At 45.8% G+C, this 21464-nt stretch overlaps 1 protein-coding gene and 2 pseudogenes across 5 annotated transcripts in view; 2 read left to right on the top strand and 1 right to left on the bottom strand.

Annotated features, from left to right (window-relative positions):
- MYO5B (myosin VB) overlaps positions 275 to 21464 on the top strand; it is a 392693-nt gene continuing 371503 nt past the window's right edge. For 3 of the 5 annotated variants that reach the window (XM_021093027.1, XM_021093023.1, XM_021093008.1), the window contains exon 1: positions 275 to 347. In XM_021093027.1, the coding sequence (XP_020948686.1) occupies positions 300 to 347 (48 nt within the window). In that variant the 5' untranslated portion in view covers positions 275 to 299. Of the gene's footprint in view, positions 348 to 1058; positions 1539 to 21464 lie in introns of those variants that run through there. The other 2 variants (XM_021093019.1, XM_021093028.1) reach the window with 2 other exon arrangements.
- Positions 11769 to 14606, bottom strand: LOC100523580 (annotated as a pseudogene).
- Positions 11978 to 17712, top strand: LOC110260825 (annotated as a pseudogene).

The following is a 21464-nucleotide window of genomic DNA, read 5'->3' as shown; positions in this document are numbered from 1 at the left end:
TGTTCACTTCCTTTATCAACCCTGGAAATAAAATCCTTTAGAATTATGGAGGAACTTAAAACTTCAGATGCTTGGGTCTCACCCTTCAATGAATCCGAGTTCCTCAGGGTGGGGAACCCCTTCCTTGGAAGGGCTTTAAAGCTCCTCAGGTGATTCTTACTGAGGAAGCATAGTCGAGAAGGGCTGCAGGTGGATTAAATGGAGATCCTGTCTTCCAAGTGGGAGGGTCTTAAATGGGATGAGTTTAAGAATCACCTTTCAGGGAGCGGGGCTCTAGAACAATTGTTCCAGCGACATAGATGGATGCTTTGGTTGAGAGCCACTCTCAGGGGCCATCACTCATTCAGGTACAAATGCCACCTCAAAAGACCAAATGTTTCTTCCTACAGCTCCTGCGCTCCCTTTACTGCCTCCTGCCAATTAATTTCCTCTTTGGCTGAAATTTCTACTTTATGTTGCAAGCAGAAGAGGGAGTGGCGCTGCCAATGTCACTGGCAGAACCGACAAAAGTAAATCAGGTAGGCAGCGGCAGAGGGACTGAGAGTGCGTGTGAGAGAGAGCGGAGAAAATGTGAGACTTCCCAGAAAAGCAAACAATTTTCTGATGGGGGTAGGGAGCCTAGCCGCAAGCTGTGGGTGAAACTGTCAAAGTGGAGAAGACTTCAGCTCCCACCTTTCCGATCAGGATTTCAGCGCAGGCAGCTCAGTTTGGCGGAGACAATCTTTGGTATATCCAAATCACCCTAATCTACGACATAACGATTTTTAATGATGCAGGTATTGAATGTAGCCCCGTAAATCCAGAGGAAAATGTATGGAGTCTTTCAGCTGCAAGCATTTCTCCTTTTTATTCCTCTTCTCCCTTCTCGGATACTTCCACCTCTTTTTTTTCTGATCTGCACCGGATCCCCGCCCACCGCAGGTGCCCGGACCCGGAGCGCACCTGTCCGGAGCGCGCCGGGCGTCCAGCAGGGGGCAGTCGGCGCCGGCTCCTTGCGCGGCCCCGCCCCCGGCCAGGAGGACCCCTCTGCGGCGGGGGCGCGAGAGGGCGCGGCGGGTTCGGCCCGGGCAGGGCTCAAAGGCGGCGGCGGCAGTGCGTCCGCCGCCCGCTCGGACGCGCGCCCGCCCTCTCCCTTCTCGGCCGCCCCCCTCGCCCGCGCCGCCTCCCATACCTGAGCCGGGAGCGGCGCTGCGCGGCCTCCTCCCCCGCCCGCCCGGTCGCCACTCCTGCCCGGCCGCCGCTGCGCCGCCACTGCCGCGGGAGTAAAGGTCGCGCCGGCAGAGAGCGAGCCGGCTGCGGCGCCTCCAGGAAGCCGGCGGGGCAGGTTGGAGAAAAGGGGAAAGAACCGAGAAACTCTCGAACAGCCCAGGAAGATGGCGCCAGGAGGGCCGGCCATGGACTGAGAGCCGCTGGGGCCGCGAAGAGCCGGACCCGCCCCCCATTGGGGCACGAGCGAGGGCAGCCCGCCAGGCACCGAGCTCGAGCCCGGGCCCGGCCCGGCCTGCGGGGTCATGTCGGTCAGTGAGCTCTACAGCCAGGTGAGTGCGGGCCGCCTCGGGCCCGGGGCACAGGTGAGGGCTGAGGGGAGGGCGGTCCTCGGGGGCGCCTTCTCCTGCGGCTCGGCGGGTAGGGGCGGCGGTGGACGCCTCTCAGCCTGCCCCCTCGCCGCCGCCTCCGCGCCCCGAACTTCGGGAGGCAGAGAAAGTTTGGCTGTTCCGGGAGCGCCCCGCGCTGACCGCCCGCGGCTCCCACCCCTGGCAGGCTCCCTGACTCGGTGCGGTTGCTGTTCTCGCCCCAGCTCAGTCCGGTCGAGGTCCCGATACCTTAGGAGCGACCCCACCAGTTCGGAGCCTCCGGCACTAGCACAGCCCCCCACGGTGCTCCCCTGCTCGTGGACCCCACATCGGGGCTCTGCATCGTGGGCTCCCAAGGGCGACCCTCGCGTGCCATTAAGGGGGATCCCTCAACTTGGGGGGTGTTCCTACATTTGGGAGTGGGGAGAGGGGGGACCCAACCTGGTGTGAGAGGCGCGGCGGCTGGGGTGGGTGGGTAAGCGGTGGGTGGAGGATGCTCCAGGGAGTTCCCGGGGAGGTGCATTCTCACTGTGCCAAGGATGGGCATTTTGAAGCGGGCGCTCGGCGGGGGGCACTTGGTGGGCTTCAGTCATTTCGGGGAAGGAATCGGAGTAATGCTGACGCGGGGGTGGAGTGTGGATTTACACGATGCTCTCAAGGTCAGAATGGATGTGTGTGGGGTTTGGTCCTCAAGAGTCGGGAACAGGTGCGGCCGGGCGGAGAAGCCCCGGTTCCGCAGCAGTTGCTTTGATTAAAGTTAGAGGCCAGCCACCGCTTCCTGAGCGCCCTCCGCGGAGCGGCAGTCGTCTGGACCCCTTCGGGTTTCAACTTGGCGCGGGGTGAGGGGTGGGAGTGGGGGTGTGAGAGGGGCAGAGGCCTTTCAGTACGAACCCCTCCCCTCTCAAAAAATAAAAAATAAAAAAAGTTTTGCCTGTTGTGACACCTAGGCTGCAGGCTTATCTTCTCTGTGGCCGGGACACATTTGACAGTGCCTCGCACCCACCTTTCTGCATGCAGAGGGGTGCGTGGTGTACGCTTGGGGTGTGTGTGTGATCCAAAGGACCAAGGCCCCTGGCCAGCAGGTCTGGGCGGGGAGCAAGAGCTACTTCCGCATCCTCACCTGGCAACTGCTCGCAGCTGCCCTGCGCGTGGGCGAGCCCTTCAGCTTTGTGGACTGGCCACCCATTTTCATTTGAAGAATTTTCTAATCCCTTCTTCCTCTTGGAGGGGGACAAGGCCCAGTTGGGATGACAGGAGATGGCAGTAGAGGGTGTAACCTGGCTGGGGGCGGAGTCTCAGCAACTTTGGCTACGTGCTCCTCCCCCATCTAGGTCCCCTGATGAATGACGGCTTCTAGGAGGAAAGGGTGTGAGGTTTGAGCCAGCAGGTGAAATCTCTGGCGTTTCTGGCTTTGGAAGGGCACCCCGCCTAGTTTCCCGTGGGAGTCTTGGGCGGTCAACTTTCAGTTCTTTTCCTGAAGTGGGTTGTCCTGAACCTTGACGGGAGGCTGGAAACCAATGAGGCAGGGAAAAATCTGGAGTATAAAGTGCTGAAGCTTAGTTAGGTTAAAGTGCATGAAAATACCATTTGTACTCCCAAGTAGAATGAGAGCCTCAACTGAGCATAGGTGCACCAAACATAATCATAAAGTCCTTTATCAGACAATAACTCATTTCTGTATTATGTGTAGCTAATGAACAATTGAATAACCCTCGACTATTGGAGCCCTGATTTTGAAAAACAAGAACATTGGGTTGCTTTTAAACACAGCTCTCTGGGAAAACAATTTGGTTTTTAGTTACAGAAGTGAGTATATTGCGTGTAAATGATTAGGGATGATGAGTTAGTGGGAGTCTGAGCTAAATTTCCAGTATACTTTTTCCTGACGCGGATATAGAGACACAAATATTTAAGAAGGAAAAGGTCTTGGGAGGGTGGACAAAATGTTTAGGGAAAAAGCTTGGTTGGTGTGAGGGTTTGGCATTCTTAATCCAAAAGGAGCCTTAAAATTTTTCCTCTAGGGCTGGGGACTGCACTTCATTCTGTTAATGGGTTGCTATTTCTTAACAGTTCTAGGTTTATGAATCTCAAATTGAGATTTTTTTTCGGTGGCCCACGCAGTAGCTTCCAGATTGCATCTTGAACAGTTGTTACTTTTTCTGGCAGAGTTGAAGACACTTAAGTTTTACTATGGGAAGCAGTTGTGTTGTTTTCTAACCGCTATCGTCCCACTTGCTAGGCTGGATTCTCAGTGTGCATATGCATCATAAATAATACAGAGAGATCGTGCCTGCCACTCAGATTCACTTGGTTTCTTGGGAGAGATGATTTGTTCATTTTAGCATATTATCAAAATAGCCAATGTTCCCTTTTATTTTTAACCTGCCAGTGGGCTTTTCTAATGTGATGAACACTAGATCCAGGCATGCACTTTAATGTATTATGCATGATGGAAATAATGAAATATTATGCCAACAGCCTTTATGAGTGGGATGGAAATTTTAAAGCCCTTTATTGATTGTATCTGTTGCTTGAGTGACATGGCAGGAAGATGTTATTGGAATGAGACACTTATTTAAGTGTATAAATTAGCCTGCAAGTAGTATAGTTTCAGGTAAGAACTTAATATATTAAGTCTATTTCCAGTTACTCAAGAAAAAACTTTTCTTTTTTCCCCTTCTTCCAGGTTACTGTTTTCTTGCTCTTCTCTTTGTTCTTTTCAACTGGAGGCCCATATATATATTTGGAGTTGATTTTAGTCATTGGCAAAGGGCACTTCCCATCACAAAGGCACTCATGTGTTCAGAAGACTCAACACCTTGCCTTTGAGAAATTGCTTTCTTTGCACTGAGGTTTTTCTCAATGGGAAAAGAGACTCAGATCAGTGCCAGGTGCTTTGAGGGTGATGTCAAGGTGAGTCAACCTCATCCGCCTCTACAGAAAAGGAGAGCTGACGCTGGGCGTCACAGGTGGCACCTATGTGGTGAGTGTTAGAACTTTGTTTCCAGCCTACGGGAAAACACAGTATTGTATGAACCAAATTAGCCCAGGTCTCAGGAAGATGCCCAAACATGGGCAAGCACAGCAAGTATGATTTGAGTTGTGATAATTGCAGAAGATAGTCTGATTTTTAAAAACTTTAAGTTTTACTGATGTATAGTTGATTTACATGGTTATGATAAGTTCTGCTCTGCAACAAAGTGATTCAGTCATATATATACATGTATCCATTCTCTTTCAGATTCTTTTCCCACCTAGATTATTGCAGAATATTGGGTAGAGTTCTCTGTGTTACACAGCAGGTCTCTGTTGGCCAATCATTCCATAGATAGGGAATATATAACCTCTCTTTCAGGTGGAATAATATAATCTATCTCTATAGAAGGGTTATTCTGGGTGGAAAAAATAAAAACGGCTCTTTCAAGTAATGAGATTTTCACTGTGCTGCTTTGGTTCTGGCCAGCAGGGTGACTGGGAAATCACAAGACTAAAACCACTACCTTCACATAATCCCTTTCTCCTGCTTGGTTTTTAGTTGGTAGGTGTCTGAGCAGTGGATTTTTGAGTGCTGATAGGAGGTGATGTTGCTAGTGGACACACCCTGTATGTGTCAGTGGTGGCTTTGGGCACAGGGTCCTTTAGGAAGGGCACCTTTTGGGGCAAACCCATTGGAAAATAGAACTCATGCTTTTGGGCTGGTGTTCTCTAACTGTCCCTTACCTGCGCATCAGGTAATGCAGGCTTCTCCCAAGTATCAGCCTGGAAGGCACCAAGAGGCTCCTGTTCCCTTTGTTCCCACAGGAAGAGATGCGAGGGCCTGGTTACCAGTGGAAGCAAATGCTATTAGTGCCCTTCTGTCTGCCCTACCCTGCACACTACCTGCTGCTTTCTGGCTCCCAGTCGTCAGCACATGCATCTCTGTCACAGGTCCTTAGAGCCAGGGAGACGGTCATTTAACCAGTGGGAGTTGGACAGCTGTAGCTTCCAGTCCCCCCAACTTGGGAGTGGGACAGCATTCTGGTGCGGCCCACACTGTTTACAGGGCTTCTCTGCGGGCTGAGTGGAAGTGCTTCTGCTTGTGGCTTTGCTGAGTATCACACCCCTGTGAGGCTTCTTGCCTTCCCTATTTTACTTCTCTGCTCCCTTTTCCTGGGAGCACTATCTATTAGATCCTCTGAATAGGAATCCTTATCTCAGGATCTGATGCTGGAACCCAGATGAACGCAGGGTCATGGTGGCTTGGCCAGGTGGGCACTGAGAAGCTCAAGGACTTTTGACCCCTTCAGGGTCCCCGGAGACTGGGGGGCAGCATGGAGGTGGGTGGTGTGCCACACGCCTGCCTTCCTTTCCAGCCACGTTCTCTTCCTTGCCTGTTGCCTTCCCTCCTGTCCCAAGCTCCCAGTCCCCTCTGCTCCACTTGCTCAGCAGGGCCTGCAAAACCACAGGGTTCTTCTTGGCTTTGCTGGTGACTGTCAGAGTTCCCAAGTTTGCATGCATATTGTTAACCGATTCACAGGGCATGTTCTTGGCCTGCATGTTACCTGTATGCACAGATCAAGCTTGCCCTCATCCCGCTTGTTGGTAGTTTTTATGCCACATCATCTCTCCCCAGTCAGGCTGAGATCCTGGAGAGCAGAGGCTGTATCAGACACTTGGGGGAGACTCCAGTGTGTGTGGAGTGCTCTGCCTTTCACCCAGTAGCTGCTTATCTGACAGCTTGTCCCTGCCACTCCTTAAAGCCCCCTGCAGTCCAGCTAGGTGCGAACTTCTTTATGACTGTTTGAGGACACCAGTTCTCTCCACTTGGGCCTCATGGGAAAGCTTGCAAACGCTCGTTTCTTCTTATTTCCTTTTGGTTAGTGTACTCCAAATATTTCATTTTATTAGCTGCAGGATAGTCGCCCATTAGAAGACTTTCTGACATTGCCAGGCCTGGTGGGAGTCTCAGTAAATTATTGAGCCTATTTTGTTCCACAGGAAGATGGCATTCTCTTGCTGTCAGAGGTAAGGCACCTCGGAGTAGAAACTGAATGACCTTCTAAGTTCTGAGGTGTGCATGTACGTGTTTTAATACTTTCATTTTCTCTGCTAAGAGTCAGCTCTAAACTGTACTGATTACAATACATAACTCCAAATACTGCTATCCCTAAGTATTTCCCTAACTATTTGTTGCTATCCGTAGGAATTGTCAAGGTAAACCAATAAGGGTTTGAAATAACAGTAGACATCTTTCCTAATTCAGTAGCTCCCCAGAAACCCCATTAAAAAGCAGCCCATTTTAAAGTGAGTGGAGCATGTGTGCCCTTCTGTACTTGTCTACAAGGTACATTTGCATCATCATTGGGTGATAAAACCTAAGTACAGAAAGCTAACTTCAATCCAGCATAGCCCATGTGCCATGAGAGCACATACTCATAGCGATAAGCATTCTGTAGACGCATTGGTCAGGTGGCTGGTGGGCCGTAAATGGGCCCTTGAAGAATGAACAGGATTTGAATACACATGGAGACTGAGAAGGGAACTGTCAGCGGGAGACAATAAAGTGAGTTTAAGTGTGGACAGGGGTGAGCTAGACATATTTGGGGGTAGTAACCACAGTAGTATCTTAAAGCTCTTATGAAAATCTTAGGTTTATGGAAAAGTTGCAAAAACAGAGTTCCTGTGTGTATATGCCAATATTCCCATGATGTTAACACTCCATAATATAGTGCAGTCATTGAAACCAGGAAATGAGCATTCATACAATACTATTAACTTTCTACAAGCCTGATAGGAATTTCACCAGCTTTTCCACTACTGACCTTTTTCTGGAGCTGGATCCCGTTTAGCATCATAGCTCCCTCGTCTCCTCTGATTGGTGACAGTTCCTTGGTTTCTGCTTTCGACTTTGGCACTTTGATAGTATTGATTATTTATTTTGTATGATGAACCTCAATATGGGTTTGTCTGATGTTTTCCATGGAAGTGGTGAATCTTGGCAAGAACACATCAGAAGTGACGTGGCTTCCTCAGTGCACCATCTTTGGAGATATGTGATATCATATGTCTCGGCACTGAGGGTATCACTTTGATCCTCTGCTTAAGGTGTCTGTTAGTCTGTTGGTTTCCTTTTTTTCCCCCCAACTGGTGAATTTGTTTTTATTTTTATTGGGATATAGGGGGTGGGTTGAGAAATAGCTCTGCGAGTTATGCCCCACTAGAGAAATGTCCATTTCTAAGTCTGCTGGGATAGCTTTTAGAGTTTTTTCTTTTTCTTGGAGCCACAGCTCTTATTGACAGCAGCCTCTTCAGGTCCACTGCTGAGTGGCTCCTCCTTGGAAGATAATTTCCTCTTTTTCTTGGGAATTCTCTTGTTTTCTGACTCTTCTGGGTCACTCACTGGTTGCTCTTTGGGCAAAGATTTCTTCCTCTTGGGAAGACTTCTACTGGCAAGCTCTTTCTTCAAAATCACTATTAACAGCTCCTCCTTTGAGAAAGATTTCTTTTTCTTGGGTTTGGAGGAGGCAGATGGGCCTTCATTCCATTCTCCCAAGGAGCCTCCTGGGGCTTCTGCTTTTTCTTCTAATTGTTCTTGGGTCTTACCCTTGTCTTTTCACACTCCTCCGGAGTACTACTGCTGTTTTCTGAAAATGCCAGGGCAGTTTCAGCTTTTTCCTTCTTCAGGCGTTTCTCCTCCTGTTTCTCCAGCTCCCTAGTAATCTCAGCAGCTGCTTCCTCTGCCTGAACTGTTTCCTCCTTCATGACATCAAGATTCTTTGGTGGTATTTCTTCAATCTCATAGAAGGACAGTTACTCCTCAACTTGTTCTCAAAGCTTCTCCCCAAATACACTGGTGGGCACCTCAGAGAAGCAGTCAATTTGTGAGGCAACACTGCATTTGTTTTCCAGGTATCAGGAGATGAGGCCTTTGTTCTTGGCAGCTGCCTGTTGGTTTCCTTTTATTGAAGAATCGTATTTAGAAATGAAGATGTGGGTGTGAGGTGTGCTTACTATTGTTTTTTCATAGTTGCTAGGGATAACTGAGCCTAGAACTGAAATGTTTGATTATGCAGGAAGGGGAAGAAGAGTCACATATGATCTTGAAGTTTCCAGCCTGATGATGGACAGAAATTAGTTGAGATGGGGCTACGATAATGCTTGATTTTGAACATGTGAAGTTTGGGGTGACAGTGGTTTGTCTAAGTGGAGAAATTTACATTTGAGGATCTATAGTCCTCTGCTCTACTTCTGTAGAGTCTCTAGACCCTTGTATAAGCTCAGAGGAGAAATAGCAGGCTCTGGGATTCTTGCAAATAAAAGGTGCCTGAGATTTGCTGTTCTCTAAGAAATATAGTGTGATTTTTTTTTTTTTAAATAAAGATGAAATCATAGCTTTGGTATGGGCAGTACTGATCTCTGTGGGTATGACCTTGCTGTGGACTGTCCAGGGTAGTGTGGTTATACATTCTCAGCTTTGATGCCTTGGAGCAGATACTTTCTGAGCCTTTCTTTCTTTCTTTATTTTTTGTCTTTTTGTCTTTTTAGGGCTGCACCCGTGGCATATGGAGGTTCCCAGGCTAGGGGTCTAATCAGAGCTGTAGCTGCTGGCCTATGCCACAGCAATGCCAGATCTGAGCTGTGTCTGCGACCTATACCCACAGCTCATGGCAATACCGGATCCTTAACCCACTGAGTGAGGCCAGAGGTGGAACCTGAAACCTCATGGTTCCTAGTCGGATTCATTAACCACTGAGCCACAATGGGAACTCCTGAGCCTTGTCTTCCTAATCTGAAAAATAGGCATGGTACCTGATTTAAGGTCACAGGAGGATTATGTGATCTGATATATGTAAAGTGCTAGCCTACTCCCTCCCCCTCCTCCTTGGCAACAATAAGTCTATTCTCCAAGTCCAGCTTGGGGTTAATAGATGCAGACTATTGCCTTTGGAATGGATATGCAATGTGATCCTGCTGTGTAGCACTGGGAGCTATGTCTAGTCACTTATGTTGGAGCATGATAATGTGAGAAAAAAGATTATATACTTGTATGTGTAACTGCATCACCATGCTGTATAGTAGAAAATTGACAGAACACTGTAAACCACCTATAATGAAAAAATAAAAATCATTGTATATATATAAAAATAATGCCTGCCTAGCACAGTGTCTGGCACACTGAATGTGCTTGGCAGCTATTCATTAGCTTATTTTCCCCTTCAGTTGTGTTGCCTTTTCTCCTGACCCTCCCCTGCCATCCTGCAGGGGTATTAGTCATAAGGTGACTTAGTGAAAGAGAAAAGTAAGAATTAGATACAGAACTACCTGAGCAATTGGACACCAAGGCATGGGGGCAGAGGGAGGAAGAAGGTTCCCATCCTCAAAGCCCCCTGGGAAGGAGCACCAGCGGTTTGAAAGAAGCTTTAAATTTAAGCTGGGTTTTCTGGCCTGCTATTACGGCTTTAAAGGAAAATTAAAAAACATTTTTCACAATGCTTTTTTTATCTTCATACAAATGATTACTGAAACAACTTCTACAATGCCTGGAAGGCAAAGGGTCTGTAAGCCCATTCCCAGACAGCTCCTGTTAACCACTGCTCTATAGGCTCTAGATGCAAGCTGTCCAGTAGGACAACCACTGTAACTGTTGAGTGCTTGAGGTAAGGCTGACCATGGGTACACCACAGATTTCCAAGATGTAGTACAAAAAAAGGATGTAAAATATCTCCTTTATACTTTTTAATGTTGCTTAAATGTTCAACTAATATTTCGGATATAATGTGGCTACTGAAAAATTTAAGAATTCCACATGTGGTTTGCCTCATTTCTATTGGGTGGTACTGCTTTAGACTTCTGTATGATACGGTATATTCGTATATGTATGGCATGATCCAATTTTGAAACACTTTAAATCTTAATTTACAATGGCCTTTCCCCCCTGTAATGTAATAAGGGTAATTTTGCCATTTCAATGGCTGCATAATAGGGTACTAAATGGTTGTACTGTAATGTTTTTAACCATTCTCATTTTGATGAGCATTTAATCGGTTCCCATTTTTTGCTATTGTGAAAAATGTTGCAGAACATTCTTGGAACCTTTCAATTTGGGGAGGCTAAGTTCCTGAAGGGGGAATTGCCGGAGGGCATTTTTGTAAGTCTTCATCGATTCTACTACCAGACTTCAGAAAAGAACCAGTTTGTTTCTTCACCCCTTCCTGGCACTGGTTATCCTTTCCTCTTTTTAAACTTACACTAAGCATTTTATTTTTGTTTAAAGTTGACTTTCACTGAAGAGTTGAGCATCTTTTCATATGCTTCACTTATTTGTAGTTTTTCCTTGTATTTGCTCTGTTAAGTGAGACACTATTTATAGCTATGTTTTTGGTCATTAAATGATTATATTTTTAGACATAGGAAGTCATGGAAACCAGAATGTTGGGGATAAATTGTACAAATACGTATTTTGAATAAGGCACTTTGGCATGACTACATCTGAGTCCTACCGTGGAGAGACACTAGCTAACATTATCAAATGCTTGAGAGCCATGTCATTCAAGAACTGTCTGTTAACTCATTGACAATAACACTGTGACATGGACACCTTCGTCATTCGCATTTACAAATAAGGGACCTCCGCCTTTCATGACTTGCCCAAAGCGCACTCCTCCTGGGGAGCAGGGTAGGACCACTCTGATCTGCTACCTTCCATGAGATTCTGTCTCTTTGATGGTGCATCTGGAACATCATTTGTGTATAAAAAAAGCATCCTTTCTGTCAGCATTGCCCTCACCCCTGGCAGCAGAGTGAGAGCACAAAGCATAGCCTCTGAGAAATGGTCTGACCCATAGTTCTTTCCTTGGGGGAATCTGCTGCTTGACATCCTTTGCCACCACCACCCTCAGCCCCATAGGCATCCTGGTGCTTCTTAAAAAAACTGTTCCAAGTGTAGGCAGACCCTTGTTTTTGGCTCTTCTCAGGCTACACTGACCCCCTCAAGAGGGTCACATCTTCAAAAACGGTGAAATGTAACAAACATAAGGTTTACATGAAACTCAAGCAGTGTAAACTTACTTGATTTTTTTAACATAGGAAACCTCCCCAGAATTTAGTGCATGTTTGAGCCACTGACAACAAAGATTTCCCTCAGATAATTATTAGGCAGTATAAATGAAGGCAAATTGACCATTTATAAATGCTATTTTTAGTAGCCAACCCCCAGGTGCCGCCTGAGGGTGGGACACTAACAGCCACATCTGGGCTGCTGCGGAGGAGGGATTCCCTGAGTCTTGTGCTTTGCGGTTGTGATGGCCAGGTCCGTCTCCAGACCCTCGGACATCTTGGCAGATGGTGTCCACAAGACACTCAAGTGTCTGCTTGACATTAATGTTATCCTTGGCACTTGTTTCAAAAAACTCAAAACCAAGCTGTTCTCCTGAATGTTGGCCTTGCTCGGTTCAAATGACCCGCTAATCTTCCATGTCGCATTTGTTCTCAACCGGGATGATTTGGGCATTATCCCACGAGTGTGTTTTGAGTTGACTAATCCTGCATTGCACCGAGGGATTCTTCATTTGTGATGTCACACATTAAAATAAAGCCTATGGCCCCATGGTAATAGGCTGTAGTGATAGTCTTGTATCTTTCCTGACCTGCTATGTCCCAAATCTGAAGCTTGATTCTCTTTTCATTTTGAATAGAGTTTTGACTTTGAAATCAATCCCAGTGGTGCTGATGAATGCAGAGGTAAAGGAGTCATCCACGTAACGGAACAGAAAAGATGTTTTTCCCACACTGCTATTGCCAGTGTTGAGCAGTTTGAACATGTAGTCAAAGTTCTAATCAGAAGAGTCTTTCTGGCCATACCTGTTGTCTTGGGCAGAGGCCCTCTGAAGGTTCTGGGGAAGATACCACTTTCAGGCTCTTTCAGCTTGTTGGCAGAATTCAGTTGCTTTTGATTATAGGGCAAAGGTCCATATTTACTTGACATGTAGTCTTCTTTATCCTTAAACCAACAATCCTCATGCTTCAAATATCTGACTTCCCCTTCTGCCACATCTTTCTCTTATTTGATTTCTAAGTTCTCACTCTTCTTTTGTTCCAGGGCACCAGTCTGCTTTCCAGTCACTTCACTAGCTTTACCTCCTTCTTAAACTCCTGCAGCGAAATCTCTTCTTTCCTATCATGCTTGATGTCTGATGGGCGTCTTGGTCCATTTCTGAGCTAAGGGAAGCAGGTCTGAGAGACTCCTGGCGGCTCTCCCATCAGCCCGTTGAGCCAAAGATCTTCACATTTCTGGGGGTGCCCTGTTTACTACACATTGTCTGGACAGGTGTTTGGAAGATGAGCTCACCTTCACTCAGGATGTCAGGTTGGCCATCGCAGACAAGGACCCTTCCTCCAGCATCTGAGGGTAGACCCTTATAGAAGGATATACAGGCCCCAGACCATTCCCCAACCCCCTTCTTTTCTGTTTTTTTGACCACCCTATGGTATATGGAGTTCCCAGGCCAGAGATCAGATCTGAGCTACAGTTGCAACCTGTGTTGTGGCTATAGCAACACTGGATCCTTTAGCCCACTGTGCTGGGCTGGGGATCAAACCTGTGTCCTGGTGCTGAAGAGATGCTGCCCATCCCATTGTGCCACAGTGGGAAGTCCCAGACAATTCCCTTTTAAGACTTCAGGTGCTTAGTGGGGACTTTCAGAGCACTTTAGAAGCTCCTCCAATGGGGGCATTTTAGGTTTGATATGAAGAGGAAGTCCTCAAGTTGTAAATGAGTACTAGAGTATCTTGCTAATTTGCTGTGGGAATAAAGCTTATATATCTGAGCTCCAAGTTAATGGCCTGAAAATGTTTCTCTTAAAATTAACTGAAGGGCCCATAAATTATTATCCTCCTTTGAATGACTCTAATAGTGACATGCCCCCTGCAGGCTTTTCTCTCCTTTGCTGAAGCTTGGGGAGGAATGAAGAGGCCCATCGCGAGGGATACTTAATGATTTTCCCATAGAGCTTTTACCATCACAAAACTCAAACGAGTAGTGGCATAAAATCCTAAAACGAGAACATCCAAATGCCTTCTGCGTGGAATTTGAGGGCTTGGCTTATTATCTCTTCAGCACTAAGTGATTCAGGTCCCTTGGCTTAGAGACTGTACAAGAAAAAATGTCCTGGGCAATAGGATGCCAGTTTCATTGTGCGGTGACCTGGATACTGTGTATTTATGGGGAAGGATGAAAAGGTAAAGTATTGGAACTGGTAAATTGTAGGTTGTTCAGCTATCGTTGTGTGCCCTGATCATTCACTTTAGACTCTGGTTTAACTTGCTTTTGCTAACTGCCTACCCAGCTCCCAGTGCAGTCCCACCAGTGATAAGATGCGTGCTTGGAACATAGTACCTGACTTTATATGATGCCCAGCTTCGGTATCACGTTTAAGGTGCCTCAGAGAGGAATTCATACAGAATTGGTACTACTTTTATGAATTTCTGAAATCAGCAAAATGAACAGTATTGGTAAAAGATATACATGTGATAAAATGAGTAAAAACCAGGGAATGTGGGAAAAGGCAACTAGAATAGTAGGTGTCTGGGTATGGCAGGTGGCAGGGGAGCAGGAGTGAATAGGGCTGTTATTGGGCTACGAAATTTTGTGATGAGTTCACAGGTATTCACTTTATTACTGTACTTCATCAATTACATATTAAAAAAGATGAATCTTCTAAAAATAGGATGAGTTACAAAGCCGAATTTAAAAAAGCTTTGAGATTGTAGGTAATTCTAGAATGTGTTTCACTACTTTTTCTTACAGGCATGCAGTTGATGATTGGGTGTGTGTTTGTAAAATTGCTCTCATTGAAGCTAGAAGTTTTATCATATACCTACATCCCTCACTTTTCCCAAGATAGGGTTTTTCATACTGTAGGCACTCAGTAAAATGCCATTGAATTGATTTAAAGACCACCTGTACTCCCTTCTTGTGTCCAGGCCACAGCTCCTTGAGGAAAGGCCTTTTCTCCACCAAGGAGCCTCCTTTACTGTAATGTTACCTTCTGTCATTTTGGCACAGCTTTTGGCTTAGAGTACTTGGTGGAAAGCCCATCTGTTTCCTCTGGCACTTGCCTAAATCTATGGAATGTGGAGCCCATGTCAGGAGATAATTAAATGTTGTTTATCTTTTTTTTTATTACTGTGCCCAAAGGCTTAGCACAGATATAAATGTGGAATAGCAGCAAAGCAACATTTGTGGATATGAAAGCTAATGTAACTGTCTTATTTTTGAATATCCTAATTTTACATAACTTTGATCACATATGTATTTTTTTGCCCTTACCTTCCTGAGGTTATCATTTGCATTAAAAGGATACTTTATTTTTTCCTCACTTAACACAAGTTTTTATGGACAGTTTCATCAAAAGTCATGGATATTTGCATGATTAGGTGGGGACAAACATGAATCTCCATCCTTTATGGGCAATCAAACAAAGCAGGTGGCTTTCCAAAGAGGCAAAATGAGTTCCCTGGTGGTGCAGTGGATTAAGGATCCAGCCTTGTTGCTGCTATGGTGCAGGTTCAGCCCCTGGCCCCGGAATTTCTGAGTGCCACAGGCATGGCCAAAAATACAAAACAAAATGGAAAAAGAGGCAGCAATGGGATCAAGTTTGTTTCAGCTACCTTTCTCCCACAGGAACAATAATAATACTCAGTTTTCATCTGAAGATTCAGACCATCTCTTTTGTCCATCACTCATCCAGCACGTGTGCAGAACACCTTGTACCTGCAGTGATGTAGAGAGGAAAGGCCCATTTCTGCAAAGTAACCTTTTGACCTTGAGTTCTTCCAGTCCAGTGGTTCCTTTGTTGTATGAATAAGTATTAAGGAGGTATTCATATGTTAAAAGGAGATAAATTGCTTTACCTTGTCTCATCAGATTTAAGTAAATTCTTAATTTGCCTCCACTCTTTAATGAGAGCTAATGTTTATTTGTGAAATAAGGAAAATGAATGTCTGCTTAGCCACAAACTAGTGTTTCTTTGCTATCAAGCTGCTTGCTTTTTTAATGTTCATTTTACTGGGTATACATGTGTGTTACTATGTAACAAGCTCTTTGCATCAAAATGATAAGAATACCCTTGAAATGTGATTTTTAAATGACTAATATGTCAGGCAAATGACTAATATTTCCTTCAGGATGCTCTCTCTGGCAGAGGTTCAGGATACTGGAGCTCGTCAATACTTCTTCTGAAATTGGCTTCAAATCTGATGATGTATTCTTTTTCCTTTGTATGAGGGGAAAAAAATCTATGCCTGGAAGGTATGCTTTCTTTTCTGGAAATATCCAAGAGTTATTCAAAGATATAATCTGGTGTTGAGTAAGGAAGGAATTCACAGACTTATTTCCATTACAGGCAAAGTGTGACTTCCAGGTACTGATGACAGTTTTGTGTGGCCCCTTACTAGCTGTCATCCTAGGAGAAGTACAGTCAGGCTGCAGGTGTTCTCATCATCAGTCAGTGTAGAGCCTCCCAGGAAAATACTCATTTGAATGTAACACTTCTGGTTTGTTTGGTTAAAAACTTAAAGCCTCATCAGATTTTATAGTATCACTGATTTATAGTCCCCTTTGAATGTATATGTATGTTAATATTATCAACTCACTAAATGGGCATGCCTCAATGTTATGACAATTATAATAGCATTAATAAATACTTAATTCTTTAAGAATTGAATGGAAAGCCCATTCCACCTAATTGCCTGAATGCTCTTTTGAAAGTGGATGGAAGGATGCTCTTTGTACCTTCTTAGCCCTGCTGTGCATGAGACAGGACGTCAGCCACTGAATATAAGATAAGAAGGGAAGGCAGAGCAGTATTATTCACAATAGCCAAAAGGTGGAAGCAGCCCAGTGTCCATCATGAATGCATGGATAAACAAAATGTGGTCCATCCTTGCAACAGAATATTCAGCCTTAAAAAGGAAAGATACTGGTCAGCTGGAGCCCGGCAGCAGCCTGCAGTACTTCTTGCGTTCTCTGGCTCTCCTCGCCATCTTCCTTTTACTTCTAGAAATGAGGCCTCCAGTGTGGCTGTTTTAGGTGTCAGCAAAGTGTTCAGTGACATGAAGGTGTGAGTTGCCTTCACCAGGGGAGGTGAAGAAGCACAAGAACGCGGTGCCCTTGTGCCTGAGCTATGACAGGAAAGAACCTCATCCTGAAGAAGGGCCAGGAGATGCTGGTAGGTGATGTGGGACAGACTGAAGACAACTCCTCAGCCACACAAGGACTTGTGAGGGTGCTGCCACACAAGGACTGCTACCACATCTTTTGTGATGCAACCTGTGAGACCAGGGAAAGCAAGAAAGGGGTCTGGGCCCTGAGTCTGCATCCACTAAGAGCAAAATGATTATGCCAACTCCAAGGACACCATCAAGGAGAAGCTGACAGGGCTCAAGCATGAATTACAAGCCAGCTGCCAAGAGGAGGTCAAGGACTGCTGCATCCTGGCAGTGAAGCTGGGGGGCAGTGCCCTCATCTCCCTGGAGGGCAAGCCTTTCTGAAACCCCTCCTGCCCCCTGCCTGGAGCCTCTGGCAGCCCCAGACCTGCTTACAGGGGTTGCAGGCTGCCCCTTTCCTGCCAGACTGGAGGGGCTGGGAGGATCCCAGCAAGGGGGGAGCAATTCCCTTCACCCTACTTGGACCATCCTCCTCCCTTCACCCCTGACAGTTCTGGCCTTCCTGAACTGCTTTTCATCATCTGATTCTCCTTGGGTTGAGGCAGATTGAGTTCAAACAGGGGTGCTGGGGAGGGTGCTGTTGTAACACTCCAGTTTCCCACCTGTTCCTCCCCTTTCCCACACTGCCAGCTCTTAACAGTAGTAGGGAGTGTGTGTGTGTAGTGCTGTGTATAAATGCAGTGTTGTAGACATGACCCCTCCCTCTGCCACCTGGTTCCCCTTCTTTTTTCTCCTGGTCATGGCCACTCATTGAAGCAGGACCAGTTAGGGACCTGGAATTAAGAACAAAAACAAAGAGAGGATGTTCTGATACATGCTGTACATGGATGGACCTTGAAGACATCATGCTAAGTGAAATAAGCCAGTTATAAATTGACAGATGTTGTAGAAGTTCCCACTGTGGCACAGTTGTTAATGATCCAGTGTTGTTTGTGTAGTGACCTGGGTTTGATCCTGGCCTGGCACAGGGTGTTAAGGGTCTGGCATTGCCGCAGCTATGGCTCAGATTTGATCCCTGGTCTGGGAACTTGCATATGCCATGGGTGTGGCTTAAAAAGAAAAAAGACGAGTATCATATAATTCCACTTGTATAGGTATCTATAGGAGTCAGATTTGTAGTGACAACACAGAATGGTGGCTGTGGGAGGGAGGGGAAAGTAGAGGTTTAATGGATACAAGAATTTCAGTTTTGCAAGGTAAGAGATGCATGGTGGTGATGGTTGCACAATAGTGTGAGTGTACTTAATGCCACTGAACTGTGCACTTAAAATGGTTAGGATGGTGAACTTGATATTATATGTATTATACTGCAGTTTAAAAAAACTCTGGAGAAAAAAGGGTAGGGAAAATATAGAGGTCAAGAGCATAACCTTTAGACTGCATAGACCTGGGTTTTGAGCACGGGTGTCCTGTCATCGTCCTAACCCTCACCCACCCCCTGAAGTTAGCATCTGTGTGACCTTAGACAACTGCTTAACATCTAGACTTCATATATCTGTAAAATAGAGGCAAGAAGCTAGTAGCGCCCTCAGAGACTGGTTGATGAGGTAAAATGAGAACATGTGAACTGTATTAGTTGATGCTAATCCTGTTGCTAGGAGAAGGTCTTGTCCTTGGGGAAGCCACAGTCCAGTGCTGGTCAGTGTGGGGTGAGAGCCTGAAGGGCTGAGAAGTCTGCTGTGGGTGCTTATTCACTGGCCCCAGCTCCTGTATTGGGCTGGGTCCTTGGATTAGGTTGCTCCTTGGATTGGGTCCTCTCATTTAGCGAAGCACCAGCATTGATGGAGAGACTCTAGGGCTATGCCCTTGCTTTTACCCTTTCAGGTGTGGGGAAGGAAAGAACAAAAGGAATCTTAAAGTCCTGGCCTTGTGGACCACCTGTCATCTCAAATCTTCAGCCCCAGAGCTCCAGACCTAACTGTTCCATAGCCTACAGGTGTGGGACACCTACCCATTGTACTGAGAGGAGCATCCCACCTTGACAGCACTAACCGGATGTCCATATCTATCTTTGCCCTTCCTGGCACTTGGTGTACTAAGCTTTTTTCATTGCAAGGGCACTTCAAGATATAGGCTCTATTCTTCTTTAAAAAAACTTTCATTAGGGTTGATAATACAGTGATCTGTCAATTTCTGCTGTACAGTAAAGTGGCCCTTATACATATATCTACATTCTTTTTCTCACATCATTCTCCATCATGTTCCATCACAAGTGATTAGATATGGTTCCCTGTGCTATACAGCAGGATCTCCTTTCTTATCCACTCCATGTAGGCTCTGTCCTAAGGATGCTTTCTCAGCAGACAGGCTTAGCTGGTATGAGCAGCCTGACATAACAGGTCAGCACAGTATTAGGGGACCAGAAAAATGCTCAGGCTCTTTTAGGTTTTATGGCCCAGTTTATCCTGTCAGTGGTAGGGGTGCATTTCCATGCCGGTACCATCAGTGTGACCCGGTTACTCTTAGCTCTGCCCCCTTTCCTGTCTTCTTGCCTCTACCTTGGATTAAACCCCCCTTTTTGAATCTCTAGTTCCAGTTTAGATTGGTCTACTATCTGCTGTTATTCCAGTGCCACTAATGACAAGAGCTTTAGAGCTTTTATAGAAAGTAGGCTCTTGATTGGCTGTTCCTAGGAGGTATGCCTGGGCCATGTGGCTTTGGCCTCTGAGGCCCAAGGAACTTCTGAAGATGCCTCAGTCACTGGGAACCATGCGCTTCCCTCAGAAGAGGTTATGGATGTTGCAGGCACCAGAGCTCTGAGCTCTGGTTTTCCCACTTAGGGGTGCATCAGAATGACCCCTGGTGCTATCAAAAATATGATGCAGCAAATGGATGAAGCTAGAGACTTTCATACCAAGCATCTATATTTCCGATAGCACTAGGGGTCATTCTGTGACGACATGGCCAAAGTGTACTCATGGACCTTGGAGAACAGACTTGTGGTTTCTAAGAGGGGAGGGGAAGGGAGTGGGATGCACTGGGAGTCTGGAGTTAATGGATTCAAACTATTGCATTTGAAGTGGATAAGCAATGAGACCCTGCAGTATAGCACGGGGAACTACATGTAGTTACTTGTGATAGAACATGATGGAAGAAATGTGAGAAAAAGAATGTGTGTATGTGTGTGTGTGTGTATATATATATGTGTATATATATATGTATGTGTATATATGTATGTGTATATATGTGTGTGTATATATATATATGTATATGACTTGGTCACTTTGCTATGCAGTAGAAATTGACAGAACACTGTAAACCAACTCTACTGGAAAAAAATAAAAATCATTAAAAAAAAATAGATGCTGCATCTAACTCAGGTAGATGAACTTGGAGGACTGGCTCTGGCCTTCGTTTCATTTCTTGCTAGGTCATGGCTCTTTATGGTACTTGCATCCTTCTGCCTGAGTGTCTAATCTAGTTTTTGACTTCATCAGTCCCTGCCTTGGATTCCAGTAGGGGTTTCCATGTCTGACCTGCTACTAGACGGTAAAACTGTAAGAACAGTGCTGGGCTATGGGCTCTGACATCTGCTGTTACCATAGTCCAATGATAGACATTTTTTTTCCTTTCTGGATTTTGTCCATCTCCTCTGCTAGAAATATTCTACATCTTTTCATTTTTCTCCAGTTGCTTCCTCTACTTCCCCCCTCCTCCATCACTTCATTCTTTAACCTTCTGTAATCCATCCGTAATAAAGGCTCTTGGGATTGTTCACTGTGTTAATATCCCTGAAATCTGACCAGCAGTGTGAAACAAAATGCCACTCGGCAGGCTGTTGGGGTTACACAATACTCAGCCATGTAGCGAGCTCTTACTGAACGGGGCAGATGCCAAGGGTCTCAGTCTGAACTGTACTCAAGACACAATATGAACCATCTCCGAAATCAGAAACTGCCTAAGTGCTGGCCAAAGAACAAAGATGTGTCCCGGGCTGTAAATGATCCCAGCAGCCCTGGAACCATAGCCTGTATCCGAAACGATGTAGCTAGTGCCAGCCAAGTAATGAGTTAGGCTGTAACTGGTTTTCATGCTATCTCACCCAGTAAGTAAACTCCTGGCTTAATGCTAGAATTGAAAATCTCACCTTATGTTTCTTGTGCTTTGTTGGGTGGGGTTGGGGCTCAGTGGTTGCACTTTCCTGGTAAACTCTGTTTATCCAATTTTTCCTGTGAAGTCACAGGATACCTAAAGAAATTATAATTTTTCAGTTACTCACTGTGGTAAACAGTGATTAGACTTTGAGTTCTTTGATTGTTTTCAGCCATAGGCTTTTGGGATTAATAGGGTTACACAGGTGGGAAGGAACACTGATGCCAGTGTGGGCTGGTCTGGGCTGTGAGCCCTGAGTATGAAGCTATGTCTTGGAGAGATGTCCATTTTCAGCTCATCATGTTCACTAGAACTTGCCGTGCCCACAGCTCACATGTCTTCCATTCTTGGTCTCAGTTGGTCGGGCACCACTGTATAAGAGTCACAAATATGTGAGAATCTTCGTGATATCAGGCACAGTGCTGGGTGTGAAAGGTGCGTGAGGCGTGGTCCTCATTAACTCAGTGATATTCTGTGTAATAAGTACCATCCAGGTGTAGTGAATGAAGGAAGCATTTTACCAAGGTGACAAGAGTGGCAGGATGTGCAGTAGGCAGTTGTCGTAGTTCCTAGGCTATCATGGCAACTCCTAAG

The sequence above is a fragment of the Sus scrofa genome, chromosome 1 (genome assembly GCF_000003025.6).
Source record: "Sus scrofa isolate TJ Tabasco breed Duroc chromosome 1, Sscrofa11.1, whole genome shotgun sequence".
Taxonomy (NCBI): Eukaryota; Metazoa; Chordata; class Mammalia; order Artiodactyla; family Suidae; genus Sus; species Sus scrofa.
This window is presented reverse-complemented; position numbering and strand designations above follow the sequence as displayed.